The 13,631-nt window shown below is 39.7% G+C and overlaps 2 protein-coding genes across 2 annotated transcripts; one reads left to right on the top strand and one right to left on the bottom strand.

Annotated features, from left to right (window-relative positions):
• Window positions 1-6,009: 6,009 nt before the first annotated feature.
• Window positions 6,010-8,250, top strand: LOC147861671 (uncharacterized). Its single transcript, XM_087322423.1, has 6 exons — window positions 6,010-6,205; window positions 6,285-6,362; window positions 6,447-6,551; window positions 6,644-7,438; window positions 7,918-8,009; window positions 8,176-8,250. Exons 1-6 carry the CDS (start codon window positions 6,016-6,018, stop codon window positions 8,248-8,250), a joined length of 1,335 nt encoding a protein of 444 aa, XP_087178549.1. The 5' UTR covers window positions 6,010-6,015.
• Window positions 8,251-8,286: 36 nt separating this feature from the next.
• Window positions 8,287-13,260, bottom strand: LOC147861670 (uncharacterized). The gene is made up of 4 exons (XM_087322422.1): window positions 13,058-13,260; window positions 11,936-12,916; window positions 10,894-11,843; window positions 8,287-8,302 (listed from the first exon to the last, which is right to left on the bottom strand). Exons 2-4 carry the CDS (start codon window positions 12,539-12,541, stop codon window positions 8,287-8,289), a joined length of 1,572 nt encoding a protein of 523 aa, XP_087178548.1. The 5' UTR covers window positions 12,542-12,916; window positions 13,058-13,260.
• Window positions 13,261-13,631: the final 371 nt, after the last annotated feature.

The raw sequence follows: 13,631 nt of genomic DNA, 5'->3' as shown, positions 1-13,631 counted from the left end.
TCACTGTATCCGTTACATGTTACGCTCAGAGAGGGTAACCTGTTTTTGGTGGATATTCCTGTGTCATCACTATGGCACCGAAGATTAGGACACCTCAGCAAGGCCGGCATTACGCATCTATCTAGAGCCGGATACATCCCCAAACTCTCCTTCTCCGACCATCAATTCTGCGAGCATTGTCAGTATGGCAAACAAGCAGCCGCATCACACCCGACATCAGCACCAAGAGAAACGAGACCTCTCGATTTAGTCCACTCGGACGTCTGTGGCCCGATGCCGCATCAGTCTCTCGGCGGTGCCTCTTACTTCGTCAGTTTTATTGATGATTCGACTCGAAAGGTGTGGGCTTATCCAATTCGCACCAAAGATCGTGTCTTCTCGATCTTCTCCGATTGGCTCGCTATGGTAGAAAATCAAACCGACCGAAAGCTGAAATGCTTTCGGACCGACAATGGGGGAGAGTTCAAATCAGAAGAATTCGTCAAATTCTGCCGACAACGCGGCATCCGACGTGAATTTACGGCACCACACAGTCCGGAGCAAAACGGGATTGCCGAACGCATGAATCGGACAATCCAAGAACGGATAGTTTCCATGCTCCAACACTCCGGACTGTCGGATGGCTTCTGGGCAGAGGCTCTACTCACGGCAGCACACATAATCAATATGTCGCCAAGTAGACCTCTAGGACTTCAAATTCCTCAGGAACTATGGATCGGCAGTAAGCCGAATTACGACAAGCTGAGGATCTTCGGATGCGAGGCGTACGCCCTTATTCCGAAAGATGATCGCCGAAAACTTGCACCTCGGTCCAGGAAATGCATTTTTCTTGGATATGGATCAGACGGCGAAATGGGATACCGACTCTGGGACCCCGAACGCAGACAAATCGTTCGAAGTTCGGACGTTGTGTTCAACGAGTCGGCTATGAATCCATCAGTCGAAAAACCGATCGAAGTCCGAAGGGTAACATTTTCCGATGTGCCGACCCTTCAAGAAGGCCCCGCTCTTAACACACGGTCAGCTTCACGGGTAGCTGAACCTTACACTACCGAATCGGACAACTCCGACTCGGCACCGCAGAACAATCCGCTTTCGGACCATCCGACCTTGATACCCGATGCAACCAGTCCAATCATACCTCGACGATCCGAGAGACTGTCGCAACCTCCGGAGAGGTATTCTCCTGGAATTTTCTTCACCGACGCCGGCGAACCGACGTCTTACGAAGAAGCATCGACATCTGTCGATTCAGCCACCTGGCATCTGGCGATGGAGTCGGAAATGCACTCCATTCGGGCAAACAAGACTTGGGATCTGGTCGAATTACCTAGGAACCGACGTGCTCTTCCTTGCAAGTGGGTTTATCGACTAAAAGAGACGTCTGATTCGACCACCCCAAAGTACAAGGCCAGATTAGTTGCGAAGGGCTTCCGACAAGAATATGGCGTCGACTTCGACGAGATTTTTTCACCAGTGGTGAAAATGACAACCCTTCGTTTCCTACTCGGCGTAGTGGCAGCCGACAACTTGGAGCTGATTCAGCTAGATGGGTCGAAGCATGCTACGGTGTACCAACTTTTGGCCAAAAATTTAGTACTAAATCGAAGAAGAAAAGAAACATTAAAAATTGTAAATAAATTTCAAAAAACCAAAAACAAATTCATTACGTCACACTCGAATGTTCAAAGATATTATACGTCACACTCGAATGTCCCTAGGCCATATTTAATGCATTAAGTGTTGCCCCAGTCTCCTAGGTAGAGTTGTACGAAAGCACACCTGGAGAAGGTTTCCATTGTGACAGGTGGTCAGTGTCAATCTCTCTCTCTCTGGTATTGGTAGTCGAACGTGTCAGTTGGTATGTCTCTCTCTCTCACTCTCTCTCTCTCTCTCTCTCTCTCTCTCTCTCTCTTCTGTCTCGAAGTTGTCAGACAGACACCTTCGAAGGTCTGTTTCTCTCTGTCTCTCACTCACTCTCTGTCTCTCTGTCTCTCTGTCTGTCTGTCTATCTCTCTCTCTCTCTCTCTCTCTCTCTCTCTCTCTCTCTCTCTTCTGTCTCGAAGTTGTCAGACAGACACCGTCGAGGGTCTGTTTCTCTTTGTCTCTCACTCACTCTCTGTCTCTCTCTCTCTCTCTTCTACCTCGAAGTTGTCAGACAGACACCTTCGAAGGTCTGTTTCTCTCTGTCTCTCACTCCACCTTCGAAGGTCTCTTTCTTTCTTTCTTTCTGTTTCTCTCTCTCACTCCACCTTCGATTCTCTGTTTCCCCGTTGTTGTTGTTCTTGTGTTCCCCTCTGTGCCAGGTTCGATCTCTGAACTCTGTATACGCAGCAGCCTCTGCAGCAGCCTCTGAAGTTTGTCTCCTCTGCAGCAGCCTCTGAAGTTTGCTCGTTTGTCTCCTCTGCAGCAGCCTCTGACGTTTTGCTCGTTTGTCATCCTGAAGTTTTCTCGTTTGTCTCCCAAGGTATCGAAATCAAGACGGTGTGGTACCTCTGCAAGTTTAGCGACCTCCAGGTATTCTCTGTGTTGCATGCCCAACTGGTATGTATTCTTTTTCTGAATGTTTCCTCTCTGTCTGTTTTTTATTTGTATGTGTATGACCATTTGTAGGTTTTGATTATTCATAGTCTATGTGTTGCATGCCCAACTGGTATGTTTTTGTTTTCTCTGTGTTTCTCTGTGTTTCTTTTAAAAATGTATCACAATATTTTGTTCGATGTGGTTGTGTGTTAGACATGTTTGTACATGTGGCCAAAATGGAGTTGGCTATGATGAGTTGCTATGTTTTTGTTTTGTTAATGTTTCATGTCCATCTGTTTTTATTTTGTGTGAGTTTGGCATGGATGAGTTTTTTTCCTACTATTTTGGGTTTTTGTATGTTGGACATGGCTTGTACATGCGATGTGATGGAGTTGGTTATGATGATTTACAAAGTTTTCGTTTTCTTTGACTTTCCTATTCGTCTGTTTTTATTTTCTGTGTGTTTGACATGGATGAGTTTTATTTTCTGTGTGTTTGACTATTTAGGGTTATTGTGTGTTGATTTGCAATGTGATGATTTGCTATGTGGTTTGTACATGTGGTTTGTACATGCAATGTGATGATTTGCTATGTGTTGATGGTAATTGCGATGTGTTGATGGTAATTGATTTGCTATGTGTTGATGAGAATTGTGTTGACTAGGAAAATGACGAGAAGGACACCCATAAAGAAGACATTGATGAAAGAGAAAGTGAAGACACCAGTGAAGGAAGGAAGAAGGACACCCATGAAAGAAAGCAAGAAGACACCCACAAGAGAAAGGGTGATGAATTCATCAACACAGAGAAAGAAGACCTGGCAGTACCAGTCCATCAGTCGAGACACACCTCTTGGATGGAATTATTTCCTTCGGGCACGACCTGACGTTTACCCAGAGCTGAGAGAGTGGTTGTTAAAAACCTGGGGGTCAGCACATCCCGACACAAGGCGAGGATTCCACATGAGTGGTTTGAAGAGGGAATACATCAATTTATTGAAGACGAGATACGAACATGTTTATGATACAAATCAAATCACTAACAATGAGGTGGGTACTGTTTTTGCACGTGCTTTTGCATGTGAAGTTCAAGGTGGCATCGACGTTAATTGGGAAGATTTTAATCGGCACCGGTCAGAACATTACAAAGGGTCCTCCAGTACCAACACTGGCTTGAAGTCATCTGGAACCTCTCATGTGGATATTCCAGCTACAACACCTGTCCAACAAGTTCTAGAGGCAAAGGTACGGGCCACAATGACTGAAAAACATGAACAGATGATGGTTGGTTGCATAGCTTCTATGAGCTCAAGAATACAAGCACTACTTGCTGATTTGGAAGCAGTTAAATCAGCTGAGATACAGGCAGAAAAGAAATTTTCTTCAATAAAGACTACATATGAATGGATTGCATCGACAATCCAAAATTCAGAAAGTGAGGTGTTGAAAGAGGAGTTGAAGAAAGAGCTGAACAATATGGGTGCTCAATTACATTCACAGATGACAGACCTTGATACTTGCAGGAATGCACATGAAGAAATAGATAATAAGTTGTCAGCCTTAAAGTTGCATTCTGAGAACCTTGCATGCTTGATGCAGGATTTAAAACATAATGGTTTTGATACTTTGTGTCCATCTGTAATTGAGCACCCAAGTGGTATAGAAAGTACCATTACTAGTATAGCTATATCACGGTATTAGCTTTAAAAGTTATTTATTTCTACTTTTATGGTATAAATAAGTGAGCAGCTAATATATTATAACTTGTGTTTGCAATCTTCCAGGTGTATATTTTGTGGCCTCGGATTCAAGCTGGAGGCTATGGATGTTGTGATTACACCATGCTTGCACACATATCATGTGCTATGTGCTAAGTATCATTTTGAGAAAGAGAATACATGTATGGACTGTAAAACTACAATTGCGGCTGAGTGGTACTATGCTTGGGGTTTAAAAGTACACCCGTACGGTATGTGGCTCTACTATTCTATTGTTTGTATTATATAATGTCAATTATCATTTGGACTAGAACTAGTGTATGCCACAATTCATACTTAAAATTTAGGAGAACAATGGATTAGTATTAGTGTATCTCTAACAACAATGGGATAGTATTGGCAGTACTCTTAATATATAATTGGTATGTGTAGTTAGTTGAAGGGATATTTTCCAGAATTAGTAGTACTAAAAGGGAACCAGGTACAACATCGTCCAATCTATATTGTAACTTGCCTAGTATTAGTTTAGTAAACACTATACTTATAGTACACTGTTGACTGTTAGTATTGTTTGTGTAACTTGGAAATTAGTACTAGTAATGTAATTTGGGAACAAGGTGTCACTTAAATTGCTGAATAATAGTACAGTTTCTGTAATTTGGAAATGAGGTGTGTGAAACACATATCACGTTTAGTACTAATACTGTTCAAGTTCAATACTGTTGGTGTAATTAGTACAAGTTATGTAACTAGGTGTGTAGAACACATATCACGTTTAGTATTACTTGTGTGCAAAATACCAATCTACATTTGTTGGATTAGTACTTAGTAATTACTACATTGTTCATGATTAGTACTAGTTTTGTACTTTGTGAACTAAGTTTCTAGTACATTGCTCATGATTAGTAATAGTTTTGTAACTAAGTGAGTAGTACATTGCTCATGATTAGTACTAGTTTTGTAATTTGGGAACTGAGTAGTACTTTGTTCCCTATTAGTACTAGATTTGTACCTTATTTGTGTAAATTGGTAACTAAGTGAGTAGTATATTGTGCATGATTAGTACTATTTGTGTAATTTGGGAACTAAGTGAGCAGTACATTGTTCGGGATTAGTACTAGTTCAGTGATTTAGGAAATAAGTGAGTAGTACATTGTTCAAGATTAGTACTACTTATAAATTTGACAAAGTCAGTGGTGCATTTTTCGGGATTAGTACTTGTGCATGATTAGTACTACTTGTGTATATTGTGCATGATTAGTACTATTTGTGTAATTTGCGAACTAAGTGAGCAGTACATTGTTCCTTATAAGTACTAGTCCACTAATTTAGGAAACAAGTGAGTAGTACATTGTTCATGATTAGTACAGTGGTACATTGTTCGGGATTAGTACTCCTTGTGTAACATGGTAACTAAGTGAGTAGTATATTCTGCATGATTAGTACTACTTGTGTATATTGTGCATGATTAGTACTACTTGTGTAAATTGGGAACTAAGTGAGCAGTACATTGTTCCTTATTAGTACTAGTTCAGTAAATTAGGAACTATGTGAGGAGTACATTGTGACCTACATTGTATATTTTAGATGATGGTACTAACGTTCAACGTTTTTTTGTTTCTTGCAATGAATGTCGTAGTGTCAAGCAACTCCACGCCAGGGAAGGTCATGGAACTACCAGCCCCTGTGCCTAAACCCTCAATATCTGCCGCACATTCCAAGGTTCAGGGACCATCATTACCAATAACCTATGATTTTTATGATGAGGATGAATGTATGAGAAGGGCCATTGGAGCAGTGGAACATATGCTTCTACAAACAAATTCCCCAAGCTCCGGTCAACAATTTGAAATAGAGCCCACTAAGAAGAGAAATGATGTGTCTTTAGAAATAGAGCCCAGTAAGAAGAGAAATGCTGCAAGAATGTTGTATGGAAACGGCAAGAAAAGGAAAGTTGAATGCAATGGTGAGTCATATAAGTTCTCACCTGTCAGGAGCGTTGTCAACCTAATCCATTGTCTAATACCATGTACTTGTGTTGCTAGCTGATGACGAAATGATATTTGGTGACGGAGATACGAGTTCAAAACCTGATCGTGAAGACGAATTTATCACACTCCCAGGTAAACGTCAAAAGCCAGACTTTGAAAACAATGATTTAGCTCATAACAACCCTATTATATTGTTGCTTTTGGTGCATTCTATAGATCATAGCAACACTGTTGAGCACCTAGATGTTGTGGAGAAGATGACCGAGCCCACCACTTGCAATGGGGTATCTACGGCTGTACAGTATGACCATGTAACATTAGGTAAAAATGTGGCCCAAAACCCTATGTTCATTGTTTGCAAACTTTTGAGTATGTGAGTTGATACTAATATTGTTTGGAATCCCATTAATTAGGTTTACAAGAGCAGCCTGAATCGGGAACTTCATGGAGCACAAGTGCAGAGTCAGATTCTGGGATTAACCTTTCCACGGAGGCAGATTCTGGAAGCACATCTTCCACACATGAGGATTGTGAGAAAAACGAAGCATTCATATGTGAAGAGCAGCTGGCATGTCCAAACAACAGTATGTCTAAAGAAGCCCATGAGGAGTGTGGAAAGAATATGGCAAGTACTGAAGAGAAGATTGAAGCCCATGAAGAGTCTGGAAAGAATATGGCAAGTACTGAAGAGAAGATTGAAGCCTATGAAGACTCTGGAAAGAATATGGCAAGTACTGAAGAGAAGATTGAAGCTCATGAAGAGTGTGGAAAGAATATGGCAAGTACTGAAGAGAAGACTGAAGCCCATGAAGAGTGTGGAAAGAATATGGCAAGTACTGAAGAGCAGACTGATTGTACTGATAATGTGTTAGTAGTGTCTACTGATAATGTGCTAGTACTGTCTAAAGATTCTGATGAGGAGTATGGAAAGAACATTGCTAGTAATGAAGAGGAGCTTGATTGTACTGAGAATGCCCAAATGGATCGTGGAAAGAACATCGCTTTCCCTGAAGATAAGCCTGATTGTACAGAATCACATGAGGAGCCTGATTGTACAGATAAGCCTGATTGTACACGTAGTCTTAAGAATGAGTTGACAGCCACCGTACAAGAGGAGTTGACCATGACTACTGCCATAGTCCACATACAGGAGTCTAATAAGAACGAGTGTACAGGCATCATTGATGATGATAGGGGAATAAAGATGAGTGATAATTTGACTATCGACAGCACCTTTGTGGATTTGTGTACAAGCATTGCAGTTGCAGAAAACACAGTTGCTCTCTCAAGCTTGCCACCAGTACAAGGTGCCCGCGCATCCACGCCTATCTCTGATGCCTCTGATGATGAAGTGCCACTTAGTCAGCTCATACCTAAAGGCTTTAAGATAAAGAAGAATGTAAAATCTGGCACCAACAACAAGCGCATTACAAGATCGGCCAAGTTACCCTCTAGTGCCTGATTTTCTTCCGATTGTACTTGAACTTTAGCTGTTAGTGATGTCTGAAATACCTCTATTTGGATACCAAAATACTGTTTCAATTGCCAATGTCAAAATTCTACTTCTGTATTTTGTAGAAACAATGGGAATATACTTTTTGATCTAAGTATTCCTCTTTTTACAACGTTTTGTTTCTTTTTTGAGATCATCTCCTGATGAGTTGCCAAGTCTTTGAGTCTGTTGTAGATAAAATGCTTGAAATTCTTCTTAGCTTGCTAGGAAAATTTAGGTTTTCAGGTGTTAATGATGATAAACAGAAAATATCGGGTGTTATTGAAGTATAGACTGTTTCATCAATCCCATTTGGAGGGTAACCAGAATTTGTGCAAATTGTTGAAGCAATGTGGGCCATATTTTGATGATATCATCCCAATGGATGAACTATCCACTAACAGTAGTAAGGAAACACTCCCCTTTTTGAGCTATCACAAATTATTGTTTCAGGAGTTGGATTATTTTGTTAAGGAATTTGAGGCTTCATTGCACATTTGCTTCTTGAAGAATGAACTTACAGTATAAAATCTTACAATATTAAAGTCATAATTTGAATTCAACTTACAGATTTATGTGCCTACAGAGGACACACCAACGGCAATGAATCTAGACTTTATCAAGAAGATATACAATATTTTTACTCATTTTACCATGGCTCTGCAAAACTTCTATGCTCAAATAACATCAGGAAACATGAGCAATATCGGCAATGAAGAAATCCAAGTCTTGTTGACAACAACTAATATATTATGAAAGATAAGTACAAGTGGTTGACAGGCATAAACACTTTAGAAGAAAGATGAAATATATCAATTCATTTGTCAATCATCAAAATTAATAGTGAACTCCAAGTATTGAGAGGGTACAATGTATTGAGAGGGTGACTTTCAAGCATTAAATAGAGAGACCTCCCCTAATATGTGCTCATGAACCTCTTGGGGGACCTTGTAGACAGTGTTGTATCCCTTAACCTTGTGCTTTGCTTGAGTCATATTGAATTTGATCGCAAGAATGGCATCAGCGTAGATTATTGCGATGGGTGCTTCTTTTAGTAATGCATATGTGTTCTTGCACTGCGGCAACTTTGCATAATAGTTTCCATACACGACAGACTCACCAACGTTGAAATTGTTGCCCCAGCCATCCCTCACCACTTCTTTCAATAATGTCTTTCCTTGCTTGCACACCACAATGTAGTAGTCTTCTAAATCTTCATTCTGAGGAGATTTGAGCACTGCAAAATGATCTCCAACTTCCAATAAAACTGCCAAGTCTTGATTTTGGTTGTAGTATACAATATCGTTTGAATGCACATCATCTTCAATATCATCTTGTCGTTCAGGCTCAAGCTTCTGCAACTTCCAGGGCTCCACGATTGATAGGTTGATGCATTTATCCCAAGCTTCATCTATACACATGGAACAAAAGCATGATAAACTACGTAGTAACAATTGTGTTGTGTCCTTGCGGCTAAACCCTAACACACAATGGGTGCTGCGTGTGCCTTTCACGGTTTTACAACCATATGATTTAGTTCTATCGACCTCATCAGCGCGAACTTCAACAAACAATCTGTTCTTACCATCATTTGACATCTTCCATGTTAGCCACTGCACAACATCATGTGCATTTTGTAGCTTAGCACCATTATTATCCAACTGCTCACTTGTAAGGGCACGTTTGATCACAGCCCCCGCGCCATCATGCTCTCCTTTTCCATGTCCAGACCCGAAGTAATTCCATTGCATACGAATGTTGAATAAGGAGAAATACCTGCTTTTGTAACTCAGGTTTCCAACAAAATTAGTACTATGTTGTCAATAGAGAGTACTACACTTCCATTAATACTGGCATCCATTTAATACTAACTTAGTATGGATATAACTTAGTACTAACTTAGTCTGGTTTATACTATGAGTACAAGATGAGTACTTTACATCCCCTTGTATAGTACAATGTGTCTATGGAGAACCCTTCACATGGATTAAAACATAATTAGTACAATTCTCTTAAGGACGGACAATACTATAAGTACAAGATGAGTACTTTACATCCTTTTGTAAACACAACATAGTACAGAAGCAACACACAACATAGTACAATGTGTCTATGGAGAACCCTTCACATTGATTAGTCGATACTTAGTACAATTCTTAGTACTAACTTAGTCTGGTTTATACTATGAGTACAAGATGAGTACTTAACATCCTCTTGTATAGTACAATGTGTCTATGGAGAACCCTTCACATGGATTAAAACATAATTAGTACAATTCTCTTAAGGACGGACAATACTATAAGTACAAGATGAGTACTTTACATCCTTTTGTAAACACAACATAGTACAGAACCAACACACAACATACTACAATGTGTCTATGGAGAACCCTTCACATTGATTAATCGATACTTAGTATGGATATAACTTAGTACTAACTTAGTATGGTTTATACTATGAGTAGAAGATGAGTACTTTACATCCTCTTGTATAGTACAATGTGTCTATGGAGAACCCTTCACATGGATTAAAACATACTTAGTACAATGCTCTTAAGGACGGACAATACTATGAGTACAAGATGAGTACTTTACATCCTCCTGTAAACACAACATAGTACAGATACAACACACAACATAGTACAATGTGTCTATGGAGAACCCTTCACATGGATTAAAACATACTTAGTACAATGCTCTTAAGGACGGACAATACTATGAGTACAAGATGAGTACTTTACATCCTCCTGTAAACACAACATAGTACAGATACAACACACAACATAGTACAATGTGTCTATGGAGAACCCTTCACATGGATTAAAACATACTTAGTACAATGCTCTTAAGGACGGACAATACTATGAGTACAAGATGAGTACTTTACATCCTCCTGTAAACACAACATAGTACAGATACAACACACAACATAGTACAATGTGTCTATGGAGAACCCTTCACATGGATTAAAACATAGTACAAACAAAATTAGTATGCATGCATCCATTCACAAGTGCAAGATTCGAATAGTTACAAACATAATTAGTATGCATCCATGTGAATAGTACTGTTTGTTAATAATTACAAACATAATTAGTATGCATGCACTAACACAAGAATTACTTCCTTACACATTGCATGGTAAGTACTAAACATATGGATTAAAAATTACCTGGCGATAAAGTAGAACGATCGTGCCGCCTTAAACTGCGAGGCAGCACCATCAGACCAAACCCAATGACGGTTAAAGGTTACCCCTAGAGAAAATAAATCTGCATGGTGAAGCTTAAAACAATGTTGAACAAATAGTGTATCATGCTTTTTATCATCTGAAATGTAAAATATTGATTTCTTATGTAACTCACCGTCTTGCCTCCAATAGCAAATATGCACAAGTATTGTACATTGATCATTGTACCAATGCATTGATTGAACCTCATTCTGAACTTTAAATGTATAGTTTTCTGCAAAGTCAATAACAGATACGATGACACCCGTTGGTAAGTTATTAATACATTCCTTGAATTGTGAATTTTGCCAATAACTCCGGAAGTTATGTGGAATGAACTCCCCAAGTTGTTTCTTAAATTCTGAGACAAGGGTAGCAGCACATGTCTCCTTATATACTTCCTTGATACGCTTAGTTACAACTCCCTTGCCAATATTTTCAGTCACATACTCTAAATATTTCCATTTCACGATATGACTGTTTCCCAAATCAAGCTCCTGCATACAAAATAATGGTAGCGGACAAACCTTACATGTTCTTAATAGACATGTACGACGATGCCACTCACATGATGGTTCTTTTTCACAAACACAAGACCTCCATAGCTCAGAAACAGATGCATAAGTCATGTTTCGTGCATTACACCTATTATCCTCCCCATTTGGTCTACATATCTCACAAGTGCAGACACATAATTCCCCGTGTATACCCTTACAATCAGTACGCATTGCATTCACGGCTAGCCTTAACATGTCCATCTTCACATGGTACACACAACAACATGTATTCCTCTCATTTAATTTTCTAACATAAAATGGTTTCAAACCTTGGAACTTGCGGAATCCAACAGTCAAGCTTGGATGTTGATCTTTAAAGTTCATGTACAATTCAGCCTACATCAACCAATATATATAGCAAACATTAATATACAGTTGGTCAAAACACAAAGTTATGGAATGTGAAATGATATAAAAAAATGGAATACCTCTGTCATCTCCAAGAAGTGTCTAGGGTGAATCTGGTACTTACCCTGACTTATTCGTTGTCTACACACGTCCTTCTTATTTGGTGAGACACGCGTATTTTTGGCCCAAAATGAATCCACTTTCTCAATAATCTCTTGAGATAAGGCATCACATCGTCGTCTACGTCCCAACCCCATCCACTTGAATTTGTTTGAGTGTATATTTTGGCGATGTTTCCTCAAGTTCCTTCTTTGAATACCCAGGGCTAAGGCAACTTTAGTATCACTATATTTTTTTCCTCTCGCACCGTTCACAACCATGTGTAGGGCTGCCCTCTTTGCAGCAAGTTTGTCTAAGCTCTCTACACCTTTCACTAAGTCTAGGGATGACTTCATAGACTCTACAATCTCTTCTGAAACACATTGGTCCCTAAATTTTATTCTCTCCATGTCTTCATTCAAACTTTGATGGTGTAACACTCTACAGATAATATCCCTACGATCCTCTTCACTAAATCTCTTTGTTATTTCTACCAAATAACGGACTATGTGAAGAACCACTCGTCTCTTAGTCCTTTCAGATATGCATGAGTTACTTGACAACTCACTCTCGTTAGGAACCCCCATTCGGTCACTAGATTTATCCGCAAAAATTAAGTGGCTTGCAAAAGTAGTTAATGTTATATAGACTCAACCAAGAAAACACAATCAAATGTTTTTAAATGTGGCCTGCAAAGTGAAAGATATTTCGTTTCAAACATTAGAATTACATATCAAATATGACAATTGTCAGTTCTAAAATTTTTGTACTGAAATATGAAGAAATGTAACATTTTAGTACTGAAAATAAAAAAAACGGTTTGGTGAAAGGAACCTCCAATGGTGGACGGAGCGTTGGATATGCCGCCTCGATTTGGTGGAAGGAACCTCCAATGCCGCCTCGATTTGGTGGAAAAAGCCACAAATCACCACGACACCAAATCAAATGTTTTTAAATGTGGCCTGCAAAGTGAAAGATATTTCGTTTCAAACATTAGAATTACATATCAAATATGACAATTGTCAGTTCTAAAATTTTTGTACTGAAATATGAAGAAATGTAACATTTTAGTACTGAAAATAAAAAAAACGGATGGAAGGAACCTCGAATGGATGGAGGGGGCGTTGGATATGCCGCCTCGATTTGGTGGAAGGAACCTCCAATGGTGGACGGAGCGTTGGATATGCCGCCTCGATTTGGCGGAAGGAACCTCCAATGCCGCCTCGATTTGGTGGAAAAAGCCACAAATCACCACGACACCAACTTCAATGGATGGATGTAAGAAAGTCGTTGTCGAAGAAGTCACTATTGGCTGCTACCAACAGTCTCTGTACCTCGACCTAAACCCTAACAAAAACAGAAACCCTAAAAAAATCAGAAATCCTCAACTTAAACGCTCAAAACAGACATGGATGTCTGAGATTTAGATTGGAGGAAATCAGAAACTGAACATGGATCTGTGATGAAAAGCTCAGAGGGATAGAGGAAGAGGAGTATGAGGGGAACCGCCAAAACGACGTGAGGGGAAGCGCCAAAATCGACGTGAGGGGAAAATAGCCCCCAAAATGGAATGAACATCTCCTCACCTGTTCCCCCCACTCCTTCTACAATAAATGACACTTGTACTACAGTCACCCCACTCTCCAAAATCGATTTTCTTTTTCTCTGATTTTTTTT

This window comes from Azolla caroliniana, unplaced genomic scaffold, assembly GCF_043228905.1.
Source record: "Azolla caroliniana isolate FFs.n. ecotype wild unplaced genomic scaffold, voAzoCaro1.0.p SCAF_7, whole genome shotgun sequence".
Taxonomy (NCBI): Eukaryota; Viridiplantae; Streptophyta; class Polypodiopsida; order Salviniales; family Salviniaceae; genus Azolla; species Azolla caroliniana.
Note: the sequence above shows the minus strand (reverse complement) of the source record. Positions and strands in the feature narration are given on the sequence as shown.

Coding starts and splice junctions, on each gene's coding strand:
- LOC147861670 (XM_087322422.1), bottom strand. CDS start 12,541: ATGGGGGTTCCTAACGAGAGTGAGTTGTCAAGTAACTCATGCATATCT. Junction 11,844..11,935: donor ACTTCTTGGAGATGACAGAG/GTATTCCATTTT, acceptor TGGTTGATGTAG/GCTGAATTGTACATGAACTT.
- LOC147861671 (XM_087322423.1), top strand. CDS start 6,016: ATGAGAAGGGCCATTGGAGCAGTGGAACATATGCTTCTACAAACAAAT. Junction 6,552..6,643: donor GTATGACCATGTAACATTAG/GTAAAAATGTGG, acceptor CCCATTAATTAG/GTTTACAAGAGCAGCCTGAA. Junction 8,010..8,175: donor AAATATCGGGTGTTATTGAA/GTATAGACTGTT, acceptor TTATTGTTTCAG/GAGTTGGATTATTTTGTTAA.